The sequence below is a fragment of the Silurus aristotelis genome, assembly GCF_946808225.1.
Source record: "Silurus aristotelis genome assembly, chromosome: 20".
NCBI classification, from domain to species: domain Eukaryota; kingdom Metazoa; phylum Chordata; class Actinopteri; order Siluriformes; family Siluridae; genus Silurus; species Silurus aristotelis.
This window is the reverse complement of record NC_139593.1, coordinates 15,702,950-15,719,741: the sequence shown is the minus strand read 5'-3', so window position 1 is coordinate 15,719,741 and position 16,792 is coordinate 15,702,950. Positions and strand designations below refer to the sequence as shown.

The 16,792-nt window shown below is 38.7% G+C and overlaps 2 protein-coding genes across 6 annotated transcripts in view; both read right to left on the bottom strand.

Moving 5' to 3' along the window:
* The window catches only part of cenpe (centromere protein E), a 38,246-nt gene extending 36,336 nt beyond the window's left edge, over nucleotides 1-1,910 (bottom strand). For all 5 annotated transcript variants that reach the window (XM_083522239.1, XM_083522242.1, XM_083522243.1 and 2 more), the window contains exons 1-3: nucleotides 1,752-1,910; nucleotides 232-338; nucleotides 55-144 (exon numbers count right to left, since the gene is read on the bottom strand). In XM_083522239.1, coding sequence (XP_083378365.1) covers nucleotides 55-144; nucleotides 232-338; nucleotides 1,752-1,807 — 253 coding nt within the window. In that variant the 5' untranslated portion in view covers nucleotides 1,808-1,910. The remainder of the gene's footprint in view (nucleotides 1-54; nucleotides 145-231; nucleotides 339-1,751) is intronic.
* A 5,545-nt stretch (nucleotides 1,911-7,455) lies between these two features.
* grk1a (G protein-coupled receptor kinase 1 a) lies at nucleotides 7,456-16,766 on the bottom strand. The gene is made up of 7 exons (XM_083522384.1): nucleotides 15,810-16,766; nucleotides 12,656-12,783; nucleotides 12,403-12,560; nucleotides 12,136-12,219; nucleotides 11,801-11,925; nucleotides 8,190-8,391; nucleotides 7,456-8,055 (listed from the first exon to the last, which is right to left on the bottom strand). Exons 1-7 carry the CDS (start codon nucleotides 16,509-16,511, stop codon nucleotides 7,763-7,765), a joined length of 1,692 nt encoding a protein of 563 aa, XP_083378510.1. The 5' UTR covers nucleotides 16,512-16,766; the 3' UTR covers nucleotides 7,456-7,762.
* Nucleotides 16,767-16,792: the final 26 nt, after the last annotated feature.

The window sequence follows — 16,792 nt, the reverse complement described above, 5'->3', positions numbered from 1 at the left end:
TATATATATACACACACTATAGATTACACACCATGTCCTGGCTGTCATACTTACCATTGTATCCTTCGACAGTGGACACCACCAGGGGTTTGGCGATGCCATGATAGAGCTGATTGGTGGATTCTTCGGCACTAAAAACCCGATCTGCATTTTAAAGGCAATGAAAGAACAGTTATGCAAAATATCCGACTGTGAAGTTTATTATATCAGACATTATCTAGTTATACTTACCAAAGCTAAAACTTTTGGTCATGTTGCCATCATCGTCAACCTGATGGATGGCCTGCTGATCAGCCTTCCAGTACAGCTGTACAGGCTCGGCATTCTCTCCCTCCTCACTACGATTGAAGAAGAGCAGCATTTTTTAAATACTATGTAAAAAAATATTAGTAATATTACTACAGAACTCCTCCAAAAAAAAAAGGATTTATTAATCTGTGCCATTACTTTGTTCATTGGAGGAAGCAGTACCTCAGTAGTTAAGATGTTGATCAAAAAGTGAAATGTTTAAATCCGAGCACCAACAAAAGCTTCTGTGCTTTTGAGCAGTTAATCCAGAGCTGGGATTTGAACTCACCACCTTCTGATTAGTATTCCAACAGCTTTAACCACTGAGCTTCCACTACAACCAACTATTCATTTTAAATCATGGCCTGAGACAAGAGGGAACATCTGTCTGCTCGACAGGGATGAAAATAACTTGAAAATTGTCTAATCGGTTGAGAAAACGACTTTGAAACACTCATTATTTTGGTTAGTTACGCTGCCAACCAACTTAAAAGACTGGACTCTTCACAAACAGGATTTAAAAGAGTGCAAAATCACCATGAAGCCAATATATAATAATAGTGCAACACACCTCGAGTATGTAATGCAAGCATGTAACTACAAATAAAATATGTATATAATGGAATATATTTTAATCCCGATCATCTTTTCTCAAGTCGTGTCCTTGGGATCCTCCAGCTCCAGCTTTGACTTGAGTTTTAGCATCATTTATCATCTCAAGGCATAAAACACTTCTAGAACCCCTCTAGAAACAGGACAATCTTCTTCCATTGGAAAAAGTTCTCAAATGAGTCTGCTGTCTATCATCATACAGAACATGCGAGTAGTGTTTTCTGTCACCGCCACAGGTCACATGACTGATTTAAACAGAATGAAAGAACAAATGAGAAGAAAAGAAGAAAGGGGCTTTTTACTTCTCCCATATACACAGTATAGTTTAATTTTTTGTTTTTGAAATCCCAGAGAATTTAGGAAGGTGTGGTTGGGGCGCATTGTCAGACATGATACTGAAGCATAGACAATTAAGGGCCTTGCTCAAGGGCCCATAAGTGACAGATTGGCAAAACTGGGGCACCAGTAATCAACTGTCACTAGAAATTATGCTATGAAGTAAGAAGAGGTGGTTGTATGTAAAAATGTAATTTGGTGGAGTTTCTTCTACATTGTTATTGTATTACATGTAATGTAATAACGTACAACTGAATATATGCCATTAATCAAGAGCTGTTGGCAACAATATTCCCTACCCTGGAACTTCTAGTGCTAGTTTTCACCATTTATACACCACTCTTTTTTACTTTTTAATAAAGAATATATAACTAATAAGACTACCATCCAAGACCCAGATCAAAACTTCACAACTCTAGTTCTTCCAAGTAACTCGTTCGTTTCACAGCGACTCGGATGTGATTTTATTTACCTAATAAAACGACTAAATATCAAAAAATCTGTGTTTCTCTTACCGTGTAATAAGGGGTCGAACCCTAACACAGACTTTAACCGCAGATTCTTCGGTCATTTTCGTCTCATATCCCTGTGAAGCTCCTGGACGCAAATAAACCCAACGGCCCACATACACAACACAGCGCTGCTCGATTCAAACCGGTCCGTTGAAAGAAATGTTTTAAATTTTGTCGCGATTTGATTGGACAACGTCAAGCGCCTCCGTCCAATCACAACGCGGAAGCAATCACGTGACCACCAACGGCGGTTTTAACTCTGAACTAGTGATGGGAAGATTGGATCGTTTTACTGATTTGGTTCTTTGAATCTTATCCATCACAATGAATGAATCTTTTATGAGTCATTTAGTTCATTTCGTTCCTTTGATCAAAAATAAAATATATAACAAAAAAGCGAATCAAAAAGCGAATTCGCCCCAACATGTCTACATACACAAACTTTGACCAAGGTTCCAATAATTAGATTAGATTCAACTTTATTGTCATTACACATGTTCAAGTACAAGGCAACGAAATGCAGTTTGGGTCTAACCAGAGTGCAATATCAGCAAGTGCAGGATATATAGTGTTACATGATTTACATACATTAAATAAAATGGTATTAAAGGGTTAGTGCCTTCAACAGGAGGCGCACCTCCTTGTTCATCCATGGCTTCTGATTTGGGTATTTGATGATCTGTTTCTGGGTAGTAACACTGTCTATGGTGGTACTGATGTAATCCAGTACAGAGGAGGTGTAGCAGTCGATGTCAGTGTGAGTGTCACTGGTGGCCTGAGAAGCAAATGTACTCCAGTCTGTGTGTAAAAACCTTTCCTGGAGTGTGAAATCTGCCTCTCCGGGCCACACCTTGATGGTTCTCACTGATGGCTTCTCATTGATGGCTTTCACTAATGAAAATTGTAATGGGAAGATCGGATAATTTTAGTGATTCGGTTCTTTGAATCTCGTCCATCAAAATGAATCTTTAATGTGTCATTTAGTTTATTTCGTTTGGTCAGAAATAAAATATATAAAAATAATAAATTTTCAAAAAGCAAATTCCCCCCAACATGTCTACATACACAAACTTTGACTATGGTTTCAATAATGAAAATATGGCAATGCCGCTAAGAACAAATTATGCTAAACAGAATAAGTAGCTCACACCCTCATATCTTCTGGTTCATGTCGTTAGTTCTTTTTGCCAGTTGACTCCTATAAAAGTTTTTTAAAAAATTATAAATTTTATTGTGTAGCGTCTTTGGGAGTCACTTGACAAAAAAGGACTCGGACTTAAAATCTCATGAGATGAACTACTCAATTATATTTCCTGCACATAACCTCCTGAGCTTTTGCGATGCTTTGCACATGCGCGTCCAGTAAAAAATTAACGAATAACTCGAGACTACTCTTCTTTTGAGTCACATTAAAGACATGCCGAACCATCTAGAGACGTACCAGCACCAATTTGGATTTCACTTCATGTGGAGTTTGGACATTGGACCTCTTTGAGTGTTTAAAGGCATGGTGTGTTTAAAGGCATGAGTGTTTAAAGGCATGGAGAATCTGGTGTTGGATCTGTGATGATCTTAAATGTTGAGTTATTTTATGAGTTGCTCAGTAGCTCCTGGTTCCATAATCTTAAATGACTATAAGACTGTAGAAAGAACATTACTCATAATCTTACATTCCAGTGCTCATGTTAGTTCTCACTCTTCAGTGTTCTGTATTGTTTTAAATATTAATAATCACCAAAATGAGGATTCACTCTTGATATCCATAAAGTCTGATGAAGTTCTTTGTTAGAGAAATTGTAATAAAACACTTTCTTTTGGGGATCTAAATACTTTGAGTTTCCTCCACAGTTGCTTGTGCATAATTCCAGCTTCAAGGAAAAATTCCAGTGTTTGGAAACTGGGGTCAAAGCACCGGGTCAGTCATGATACAGCACCCCTGGATCACAGAGCATTAACAGGACTTACTTAAGACTGGCAGCTTGGCAATACCTTTTAATATCAGTAAACCAGAGCCGTAACCCTTGACCTTTATGAACTAATAGTTATGAAGTGCCATATGTCCTTGTTAAACACCCCATTCAGGACTCCTTTCACTCTTGTAATAACTCTTCTTAAATAGATTTGAAGCGTGACTGTGTATATTTGTGTTGATTCAGCTACATCATTACTGAGTTGAATGAGGAAATCAGGGGTTCAGTCAATGTTCATCCCAGTGGCATTCAGTGTGGTTGGGGACGGGGTAATTGTCAGAAATACAAATTAAAAAGATCGGACTAAACTTGCACAAAGTGAGGCCTCTCTTAGACTTAAGGAGCTGGAGAATTGATTTCTCGAAATTGTCCCTATAAAAATAAACAGCATCAAAACTAGTAAAGAAATACTTGTCGAAGTAAATTAGAATGTGCTGAAAAAGTTTGGACAACATTTTGAACAATTTTAACATGATTAATGTGACCAACAAAGGTAAAAACCAAGGCCCGTCTATTTCTACTGTGTCAAACGTTGGTTTATCCACTAGTAGTTGATATATATATATATATATATATATATATATATATATATATATATATATATATATATATATATATATATATATGAATTTGTAAAGAAAACCCCCAAGTGTTTGAGGTTCTCTGACTTCTTGCAGACAGGAACCACATTTCTGATAAAAAAAAGTTAACATTTTAGGCTCATTATTCACCTGTGTGTGGTGATATTCTCACTTTATTGGAATTGTAAAGCTTTTTATTCTTACATTTTTGAAAAACTTTAGATGTAAGTTGACTTTAGGCAGACATGCAGATTTATTTATCCCAGTGGGTGGGGAGGTGGTAGAGTAGTGGTTATGTTCAAGGTCAAGTCTAAGTTCATTTTTATATCACTTTTCACAATGGACATTGTCTCAAAGCAGCTTTAGAGAATGTACAATGAAAATATAAGTGAATTATGTGTATTTACCCCTGATAAAAATCCTGGGGTGACTTGAGCAAGGAAAAACTCTCTTAGATGTTAAAAGGAAGAAACCTTTAGAGGAACCAGACTTAAAAGGGGAACCCACCCTCATCTGGGTGATATCGCACGTGTGATTATAAATCATAAAAACAATACAAAACACATTCTTAAGTCATGGTTAAGGCATTGAACTTTGGATCTGGGGGTGTGGGTTCGAGTCCTGACCATATAAGGCTGCCACTTGCAGGAGGACAAAAAAATAATTCCAGTAATAAATATTTATATCGATAATAATGTATCGATATAAATATATATTGAACGAAAACAAGCCACATAACACATTTCTGTCAAAATATTTATTTGAATAAATGTGATACCTACTGCATAATTCGAAAAATGGTTATTTATTATATTATTACGTACACATTAAATGTTCATTCACAGCTTTTTACAGCAAAAGGATGGTCTAAGAGGACTAAAAAAAAGCTTATCTGGGCACGATGACTCAGCAAGCCAAAATTAAACTATAAAAAAGCATAAGCATGTCCTGCAAAGCTAGTCACCAGCACCTCTTTATTTCATACATGATATTTTTCTGCTAAGTAAAATATAGTAAAATATAGCCCTGAATTATTACAAGAGATAAAATCAATTCACTAAGATTAATAAATTAATCTTTACATCCTTCTAAGCTTTAACGCAAACTGCAATTCAATATAGACATAGAAAATACAGCAGTTAAATGACAATTCATACATTAAATAACAAAGTCTGAGACCCCTGAAATTCCTAACTCTTGTACCTTTGATTGAAAAAAAAAAAAGAACTAGAACATGACAAAAGTGCGTGGTTATTTGGAAACTTTAAAGATGTATTATTCCTTCTTCATATTGGGCCGCAACGTACTGTAGAACAGCGTGTCAATGCTTTGAACAGACGAAAACTTCTTGAGGACATTGTTATTAATCGCTGCATAAAAGCAGCTGTAAACATATAAACATATTCTCACACACAAGCCTCTTTGTATAAATTAATATATATATATAAAAAAAAAAAAACAGATCCTGTCCTGAAGCAAAGACCTGAAAGATCGACAATTATACGTTCTTCCATGTTAAAAAAACACCACACTGGTTTATTATTATGGTTAGATTATGTTGTGTGCCTGAGAAGTTCCTGTGAATGAGGGTTTACTATCGCTATATGATGTATTAAAATTTACCCCCTAATGCCAGGCGTAGTGTCTAACATCTGAATACCCTCTGCCACAATGCAGTGAGAAACCCATGGACAAGTCAGGACCGGGCAGTGCACCAAATCTAATCAGAGGGGACATGACATTTTGGGAAGAGATACCACATAAAAGCCAGGATGTCCCAACCATTTGCATGGGCAGCAGTGGGAACCACAGTTTCACTGGCCATTCGGCTGTCCTCAGATCTGCCTGCTTCGTCCAGGCCCCATGCCTCTGGATGGAGTTCTCTCTGATTGGAGGCCATTCTGTGCATCTGGGGATTGTTTCGCATCAACAGCCTGCAGATCCATGAAATTCTGGAGCGACACGGGAGCTTCGAGGACGGATTTGGACTCTACTTAAAGGCAACAGTCTGCTACAGTGGCTCGTATGGCAGGTTGCATTTGTTTACCTGCACACCTCAACAAAGGTGAACTGGACATCCAGTGACACCCAGATGAAAACGGGTTCCCTCGTTACCTCTTGGAAGTTCTTCCTTGCCACAGTCACCATCGGCTCGCCCATTAGGGACAATCTTACAATTATAAGGAACAAACGTCTGCCTATTTCCCAAATCAATGTTGTCACAAACAGTTAGCAAGAATGCAAGAGTCTGCAGGTTAATGTGTTCTGAATTCACATTGAGGATCTTATGATACCATACTGCTTCCAAGGAGGGATCCTTGTCCCCATGACCATGGCTTTCTGATGCGGAACTGCTTTTAGGCGTATGCCATTTTCTAAGAAGGGCTTTGGATTTTCATAGGGCCAGCATCCACAGGTATGAGAATGCTTTGTTTTTGCTTGAGCTTGGGATTTGGCCTTGCCTTCGATCACAGGCTGTTCCGAGATCCCATAAAAAATACCAGAACTTTCAATAGAAACTTAGTTTACAAGCACACTGCTGTAAACTAAACATATCTACCCATGTGCACATTGTTGGCATGCTGTGGTCACATAAATCTATGGCTCAGTCTTTTGGCTAGATGGAATCGACGATATTTGACTACACTGGTTATGCAAAAAGAGAAGACATTCAGAAACAAAGTCAATGTAGAACAGTCCGATTTCTAAAAATACATTGATTAGGCAAATAAATATCTTGTTGAAGGTCTAAGTATGTGTTCACCAGTGGTGGGCGGTCAGGGTTAAAGCCTTCTCTGCTGGCATAACCACTATCAAAAACACTGACCTACATTTACAACCTAAATTTGAATATTTGCTCCATGAAATTGTATTAATTTATTCATCAACAGTTTATTCTCTTCATTTCGTAGCGTTTCTCTTGGCTGCACTGCTTCCAGCACGTGTATGTGGATGTTCGATTTTTTGTCCAATCAGATTTCAGGCTCTATGTGCTGCCATGTCAATCTAATCTGCCCAGGGCCTTCAAAGTCAGTACTGCTGGCCTTTTTAACTATAGTCTCCTTAAGAAATAGCTCTGTTTCTTTAACCAATCAGATTTCATATTCGCCTGACAGGGCAGCTAGCTGGCCCTGAATAGCGTCAGCATTCAGCTCTGTACACATTAATACATCTGAGTTAGACTTTTTTTTATGCCAACGGAAGAAGATAAATTGATTTGGTCTTGGACATACTTAAAAATATATAATAAGTGCTACTCATCAGTGCAATCCACCAAATTCCCTTCTGTCAATTTCCAAATGTAATGTGTGTTAAAAGCTGCTCGCAGTCCACTTTTGGTGATATAAAAAAAAATTATCAAATTTTATCCTTCAGGTCATTCCTGAATCTCTTTATGTCCAGGCATCAACCCATTTGGAGAGCATTTAGGAAAGCGGAAAGAGTCCACTGTTCAGCAAAGCGTTTATGATATGGTGCAAGTGGAGGACTTCGGAGGCTGCTCCAGGATTGACTCACGCCGTAGATCGTTGGGCAGAGTGCCACCACGACCCCAGACGTTCAGCTCGCCAAAGATTCCTGTCTCAATCATCTCTTCCTGCCACGGTATGGGGATATTTCCAGAGGCAAACTCGTCGAAGAATTCTTTATCCACGTCTTCCAGGGCCACCCCTTTCACAGTGGAGAATGCGCCGACATCGTCAAGGTTTTTGGCGTACACGGTCTTCGAATCAGGGACAAACGGAGGCGGCAGAATCCCTATGAAAACAAAGGAGATGATTTAGTGCAGAAACACCAGAATGTTGCTCCATCCAAATCAGCAAAACGACTTTAATATATACAGCAGTACAAGTCAAAGGTTGTAACTAGGAACAAGCCGGTTTCTGGCCTACCTGCATCCAGCTTTCTCCAGTTGATGCTGCTGAAGAAAGGGTGGGTGCGCAACTCATCGCAAGCCCCATTCTTGAAGCCCAATCTCTTGTCCACTTCCTTGGCTAGCAAAGCTTCACATATGGACTTTGCATTCTCACTGAATTTCTCTGTGTAGGTTACTGGGTCATTCAGGATGCGCTTCTTCACCTCTTTGTTCTCCACCTGTACAAAAAGTCTTTTTTTTTTAATGAGTAGGCAAAGAAGGACTAGTAGCTGTTGCACTTGTTTTTTTTTGTTAGATAGATAGATAGATAGATAGATAGATAGATAGATAGATAGATAGATAGATAGATAGATAGATAGATAGATAGATAGATAGATAGATAGATAGATAGATAGATAGATAGATGGATAGAATGATAAGAAATAGACATTAAATGCTTACGATGCGCTGAGAAGGCATCTGAACACTGTCTCACTGCATTTCCTGACTTAGTCACAAACTTTAATCTATTGATTTGTGTTGATGGACATGAATTTCCCTTTTTTTCCCGTGTCACTCGACTGCATGACTGCCTCCATCTGGCTTTGTCTCCAGAGCAACGGAGGCTGAGGATCATGGGTAATACTGACAGAAATGCAAAAGATAATCTTATTTCTCAATTTTTATTAGTGAATAAGGGAGAAAATATACAGTAGGTTTAAACTGTTCTATCATGGTGTGGATGGAAAGAGAAATGGTGTAGGGGTGATTCTGAAGGAAGAGTACAGTAAGAGTGTAGTGGAGGTGAAGAGAGTTTTTGATAGGGTGATGATCGTGAAGCTGGAAGTTGAAGGGATGATGATAAATGTCATCAGTGCTTATGCTCCACAAGTGGGTTGTGAGATGGAGGAGAAGGAAAAATTCTGGAGTGAGTTAGATGAAGTGAGAGAAGGTGTACGAAGGAATGAAAGATTGGTGATTGGGGCAGACTTTAATGGGCATGTAGGTGAAGGGAACAGAGGTGATGAGGAGGTGATGGGTAGGTATGGTTTTAAGGAGAGGAATGTGGAAGGGCAGATGGTGGTAGATTTTGCTAAAAAGATGGAAATGGCAGTGGTGAACACTTATTTTAAGAAGAAGGAGGATCATAGGGTGACGTATAAGAGTGGAGGAAGGTGCACACAGGTGGACTATATTGTATGTAGGAGATGCAGCCTTAAGGAGATTGGAGACTATAAGGCGTTGGCAGGCGACAGTGTAGCTACACAGCATCGGATGGTGTTCTGAAGGATGGTTTTGGAGGTGAAGAAGAAGAGTAGGAGAGGAAACTGAAGGAGGAAGACTGTAGTATGAGATTAAGGGAAGAGGTCAGACAGGGGCTTGGTGGTGGTGAAGAGGTGCTGGATGATTGGGCAACTACTGCGAAGTGATGAGGGAGACAGCTAGAAAAGAACATGGTGTGACATCTGGAAATAGAAAGGAAGACAAAGAGACGTGGTGGTGGAATGAGGAAGTGCAGGAGAACATACGAAGAAAAAGGTTGAAGAAACAGGATTGGGATTGACAGATTGCTCAGATGTTTAGGAGAGATTGCAGTGACGTTTTAACCAGGTTGTTCAACATGATTTTGGAAGGTGAGAGGATGACTAAGAAATGGAGAAGGAGTGTGCTGGTACCTTTCTTTAAGAATAAGGGTGATGTGCAGACCTGCAGTAACTACAGGGGAATTAAGTTGATCAGTCACACCATGAAGTTATGGGAAAGAGTAGTGGAAGCCAGGCTGAGAGAAGATGTGACCATCTGTGAGCAGCAGTATGGTTTCATGCCGAGGAAGAGCACTACAGACTTTGAGATTGTTGATGGAGAAGTAAAGAGAAGGTCAGAAGGAGTTGCATTGTGTGTTTGTGGATTTAGAGAAAGCGTATTACAGAGTGCCGAGAGAGGAGTTGTGGTATTGTGATAATGAGGAAGTCGGGTGTGTCAGAGAAGTATGTGAGGGTGGTCCAGGACATGTATGAGGACAGTGTGACAGCAGTGAAGTGTGCAGTAGGAACGACAGACTGGTTCAAGGTGGAGATGGGGGAGTTCAGGTACCTGGGGTCAACAGTGCAAAGTAATGGAGAGTGTGTTAGAGAAGTGAAGAAAAGAGTGCAGGCAGGGTGGAGTGGGTGGAGAAGAGTGACAGGAGTGATTTGTGATAGAAGAGTATCTGCAAGAGTGAAAGGGAAAGTTTATAGGACTGTGGTGAGACCTGGGATGTTGTATGGATTAGAGACAGTGGCATTGAGTAAAAGACAGGAGGTGGAGCTGAAGATGTTGAGGTTTTTGTTAGGAGTGATAACGACGATGGACAGGATTAAAAATGAGTTTATTAGAGGGACAGCGCATGTAGGACGTTTTGGAGACAAACTGTGAGAGGCAAGATTGAGATGGTTTTGACATGTGCAGAGGAGGGACATGGGATATATCAGTAGCAGAATGCTGAGGATGGAGCCACCAGGAAGGAGGAAAAAGGGAGGACAAAGAGGAGGTTTATGGATGGGGGATATGGAGACGGATGATCCGCTGTGGCGACCCCTAATGGGAGAAGCCGAAAGAAGAAGAGAAAATGTGTCCGTCTCTAATTAACGCAGTCTCCTTAATTACTGTATTTTGACTGGAAGGAACCACTGAAGAGTAGCGTAGTGATAACAAATGAGAAAAAAAAAAATACAGCACCAGTGGTATTCAGTGGCAAAAAGAAAACTTTGTCAAAGGCACCAAAAGTACTTCCTACTGAAATACATCACATAGAAAGTCGTCCCCAGTGACACGAAAGAAGCGCGAAATTCATGCCTATGAACACCTATGAATGAATAGATTACGTTTCATGACTGAGACCGGGCCGCCTATATTTCCCTAAATGGATTGGAGGGCTTTAAAAAAAAATCTAATTCCAATTTTATAATCCCACCTCTAGGGGGAGCTCCTGCGTAAATATTTGAATTTTTAAACATGAGTGGAAATTTCACATATTTAAGTTGCCCAGTTCCTGTCTTTGAGGGTTCAGGTCCAGACCCAATTTTTTTTTTACCTTCTCTAATAAACATACAAAACAGCAAAATATCAAAAAACGGCGCTTTCCGGCTCTTCAGTTCTGAAATTGAGAAACCCTGGTCCTCAATTGTGACCGTGCATTCCTCACTTTCAAATTGCATTTGAAAAACTTTTGCTAACTCACATTTTGAGGTCCGTCTGATGAAATAAATGATTACAAAATAAATAATACTTGTCAATATGGTTAAATAGTAGATTATTATACATTTTTAAAGATGGATTGTCATGATTCATAACACCATAGTTCTCTCTTCAGGTTGTTTATTTTATACACCAATCAGGCATAATATAATGACTTTTTCAAAGAGAATTGAGAAAGAATTCCTTTAGAATTGTATTAAAAAAACCCAAAAAAAACCCCAAAAAAACCCAAGAAGCTTCTATTGTAAAAATTTGTAAAAAAAAAAAAAAACAAAACAAAAAAAAACCAATTTCCCCCATCCCTTCTATGATCTGTATTTTTGAATCACAAGACTTCTTGCATTTTTCCCATTTTAGGGCGAGAATGATTTTTCATTTGTGTCTGTAAATACAATAAAATGTAGTCGTCACCTTCTCCCCTCGACTCCTGAAGGGTCCTTTAGCAGCAATGAACTCATAGAGGGTGACCCCAAGAGTAAAGTAATCTACAGAGTAGTCATACTCATCTCCTTTTAGCAACTCGGGGGCCATGAATCCTAAATTCAAGAAAGAAGAAAGTCAAAAGTCAGCAGTTTTTTTTCTTACACTTGAAATAAAAATGTTTAAGTGTAGAAGTTTTTTTTGTTTTGTTTTGATTGAAATCTAACTGGGTTCACTGGAGCATTGGGTCTCGGTTCACATGCTCAACACTGAGGGGCTACAATCAGTCATACGATCGTTTACACCAGGGCGACAAAACAACACACCAGGAGTCCCAGCGTAGCCTTTCGTCTTTTCCTGGTCGTCTGCTAACTCCACAGCCAAACCAAGGTCAGAGATACGCACGTTACCTTTGAACAAACATCAGCACAAATGCAAACAAACGTCAAAGATTGGACTAAAACAACAAATCTGCCAGTTTTACGAAAGCATTAAATGGACCGCGTCTTTGTACTGTACGTCACTGATCTTCATAAATGTCACCAGTTTCATTGCTGCTCTTTGTGGGCTGGGGGTTACCTTATAATAATTACCTTCATTATCAAGAAGAACATTCTCTGGTTTCAGGTCTCTGTAGATGATTCTCTTCTGATGAAGGTGCTCCAACCCTTGGATGATCTGAGCTGTATAATAACATGCCCTGGGCTCATCGAAGCCTGGATTATTCTCATCTACATTATAAATGTGATACCTGAAAAAAAAAGTGAGCACAAAATCACATTTCTGTTCAACATCATTTCAGCATCGGAAAGGCAATAAAATCAAAGGCGTGACGTGGATCTTAACCTCAGGTCTCCTCCATTCATGATGGTCATGATCAGACAAAGTTCTGTTTTGCTCTGGAAGGCGTAGGCCAGGGAAACGATGAATCTACTATGAACACGAGCCAGAATCCGTTTCTCCACCATGGCACCCTGAAAAAGACCAAAAGATTCAAATTAGAAGTGGTTTTCCACACATTTGCATCAAGGTGTGAAAACGAAATGGTGCAATGGAAACTAGCTTTATACATATACGTACGTAGATAAATGTATAAATGTAATCCGTTCACTCTGTTGTACTTTTGTTCAGTGTTCAGGTTCTTGCTGCATGTCCAATAGACAACTTTTTGCCACGTAACCAACAGTATTACGCATAACATTTGATTATTTGATTTCTGAAAAGCGATAATTCTCGTCTCATTGTGAAGAATGCAAAAAACGCAAAAAACACGACTTTTCAATTCTGTCATTATTTAGTGGTGTTACTTCAAACAAACTATAGCTAAGGGCCAAGTGCATGGAATCACCTTTCTTCCCTTTCAAATAATGTTTTCTTCAAACCTTTTGAATTCCCAAAATGCCCAAATGCTGTTCTGTCAAAATGAAATATACATTGCAGAGAAAGAAAGGATTTGTTGCCAGTTAATGCACAAATCCATCTGAAGTACATATATCCGATTGCCAGCCAATTCTTTTTAGCAAATCATCAACTCCAATAGGTTACTCAAAGTTAGGTGGATCTAAAGTTGGCAACTTCAGCAAAGGAAAATAATGGACACACTTTGTTCTTTATAGGAAAATATGTACAAGTTAATTTCCATAGCACTTTTCACAACAGACATTGTCTCAAATCAGCTATACAGATTTTTAACAGTTAAGGTGAATGGTGTGCGTTTGTCCCTGATGAGCAGCCATGGCGACTGTGGCAAGGAAAAACTCCCTTAGATGTTATGAAGAAGAAACCTTGAGAGGAACCAGACTCAAAAGGGGAACCCATCCTCATTTGGGTGACATCAAGAGTGTGATTATAGATCTTAAAAACAAATCAAAACACCGGAGAGGTTTTTTTTTTTTTTTTTTGCTTGAATTAATTGCGAAAACAAATCTCTGATAAACATGTTTTTCTTAACCTATTTATGTACAATTAAATATATATATATATATATATATATATATATATATATATATATATATATATATTATATATATATATATATATATATATATATATATATATATATATATATATATATATATATATATATATATAATTATTTAAAAATATATTTATATTTTACATTTAAATAGGCCAAATCTAATCAGAGAGCATTTACTTTGTGACAATATGTTGAATGCACTTTAATTTCATTTATTATTTTGTATGTACTTATACAAAAAAAAAGACATCTTGTAATAAATTCTGCCATTTAAAACAGTAGCCTACCATATCAGACTCTGGAGATGTTGTTATCCCATATACACTTTTCTACTCTACATGTAGATTACGGGACAAACGCTGCTTTTATGTCTTAAATACGGAACGATTCCGTATTTTACGGAACGGTTGGCAACCCTTCGTGGATCCCTCTGATTGACACACAGTTACAAAATCCACTATAAATGTTCAGTAGGATTTAAGTGTCTAGGCTTCGAAAGCTATTCTGATTGCATGTTTGTGGTCGTTTTGGTGAAACGTTCATTTTCAGATTCACTTTTGTGGTTGCTGAGATTAAATTCTCCTTTAGCATGTCCTGGTACTTCATGCAAATCATGTTTCTTTTAGTGATTTGCAATACTCTTGTACTATTTAGAGAGTAGCAAGTATATCATAATGCCTCCACTGGCTTACTTTAATAAAGGTATTGGGATCTTCATATATGATTATCTGAATTACTGGCAGTTACTTTTGTGTCTCATCTGATTCAAGTATATTGTTCCATTCCTTCTGATTTGTCTAAATGCTGTCAAATGTGCATTTCCATGTGCATTTAAATTTTTCAGATCACAGACACAATTGCAGTGAAGATCGTCACTTATTCAGCCAACTGTTGTTTTTGCTGCTTTCAGGACATCCTGCAACTCTTTTCGATTTGGCTCTTCCATGGCTTCTTCTTCTCCATTTTCTCTATAATCATTTGTCTATTAGTGTGTTCTGAAAACTTGCATTGCATCTGTCTACAGATGAATATTCACAAACTTTCCACCGGCATATGAAACTACAGAACATTAAGAAGCGCCTTCCCCTTCATCATGGTTGCTATTTCCTATATAATCGGCAAAAGCATCATACTTTATAATGCGAACCGACCTGGTGAAGTTTCCACAACATTTCTGTGAATTTGAATTTCGTTTCTTGTAACCTTAAAACATATTTCGATAGAGTGTCCCAACATTTAAATTAAATTGCTGTTAAATACAGTGGTGGAAAGTAACGAATTACGTTCACTCCCGGTACTGTAATTGAGTAGTTTTTTTTTTTTTGCGTGTACTTCTACTTTTTAAAGTAGTTCTTAAAATTTGTTTACTTTTACTTAAGTATGTTTAAGTATTGTACTTTTCACATCATATGTTACTGAGCAAATAAATCAATAAAATAAAAATAATGCAAGGAAAAAAGAAAATTTTACCCCAATAACTACTGAACTGATTGATTGATGGGCGGGAAAACAAACAAGTTCAACTCAAAAAAGGTGAAGACGACAAGACAAAAGTGAAGGAGAAGCGAAAGTTGTTCAATGTTTGCGCTCACTGTCTGAATTTGGAATATGTCATTGTAACAGTATATTAAGGTGCAACGCTAGATTAGGGGGCTTAGTTAGTGACCCTTACAGAACAGGAACATAGTGGACCACTTCAAAATCCACAGTAGTGAGTCTTATGCAACTAAGCTGCTCTTGTAATCTGAGCAACAATGACATTCAACTGAAGGTGAAAGACTTTGCGTTAGAATTGTTTCAGCTTTTAATATCTGTAACGTTAAATAAGTACATTTTTGTACTCAAGGGATTTGTTGTAGACAAAGAAAACTTTTCCTAATACAAAAGAACAAACACACATCAGTACATCCTGTTTATTATTTTGTTAAACACCGATTCTTATACCAGGTCATTTTGACGTTTGGTGTTTTTCTGACCATGTTGTGAGGACCTGACAAGCAATTTGCTCGATACGATTCTTACCTCATAGCCTTTCCTCTTCTTTAGCCTTTTTTTATTCAGTTTCTTGCAGGCGTACATCTTTCCCGTAGCCCTCATCTGGCAGGCAGACACCTCGCCGAAACCACCCTTGCCAAGCACACGGAAGTCCAGGAACCAGTCCTCACCTATAGGCTGCATCTCCAGCCACTTCCACTGCAGAAACCTCTTAAAGTACATGGTTTCCAGGTAGAAGGTATATGGGACCTCCTTAAGGAAATCAAGAACACAGGCTAGAATGTCCACAAACAAGTCATCGGAAGCATTCCCATGCCGCTCTTTCACCTTGGTGATGTCATTTTCGGGCAGAAAGGGACAGAAATATTTGGCTGCAGGGTCCATGTAGCGCTGGAGAATCTTGGAAGCCTTGCTGACCCGATCCTTGTCCTCAGCAGTGTCATATTCCTCCACATCCTTCCATAGGCGACAGGGCCCCTTGTACTCATTAGTGGTTTCTAGGTATTCCCGGAACAGGCGCTTGCCGATCGGTTGTTCCACACAGATGCTGTTAAACTGGAGGTCCAATGTCTCCTGAAGGCCCTCGCATACTGTGATGTGAGGGAGTTTGAGCATGGAATGATACTTCTTTTCACGATTTGCTGCTGGGTTTGCAGAGCCATCAAAGCTTCCCCGAGCCGAGATGTATGCCGAATTGGCTACCACCGTTGTAAGACCACCAATATCCATGATGTTAAATCAATGGGTGGACTTGATTGGATGAAAATGCAATTAATTGAGCAGAAAAAACGCTTTTATGCAATTCTCTCCAAATAGACAACGTGCCAATAAAGGAGACAAAAGGGAAGTAGATTGGATAATCAGACATCAATATCCAGGGGACTCAGGATCCCAGGAAAACTGTGACTTGAAGGATCCCGGAAGAGAAAGTGTCCAGAGAAACCAGCTTGGGTCAGACAATAACATGAAAGTCTAAGCCCTAAGGCACAGACTCTCTCACAAGCAGATCT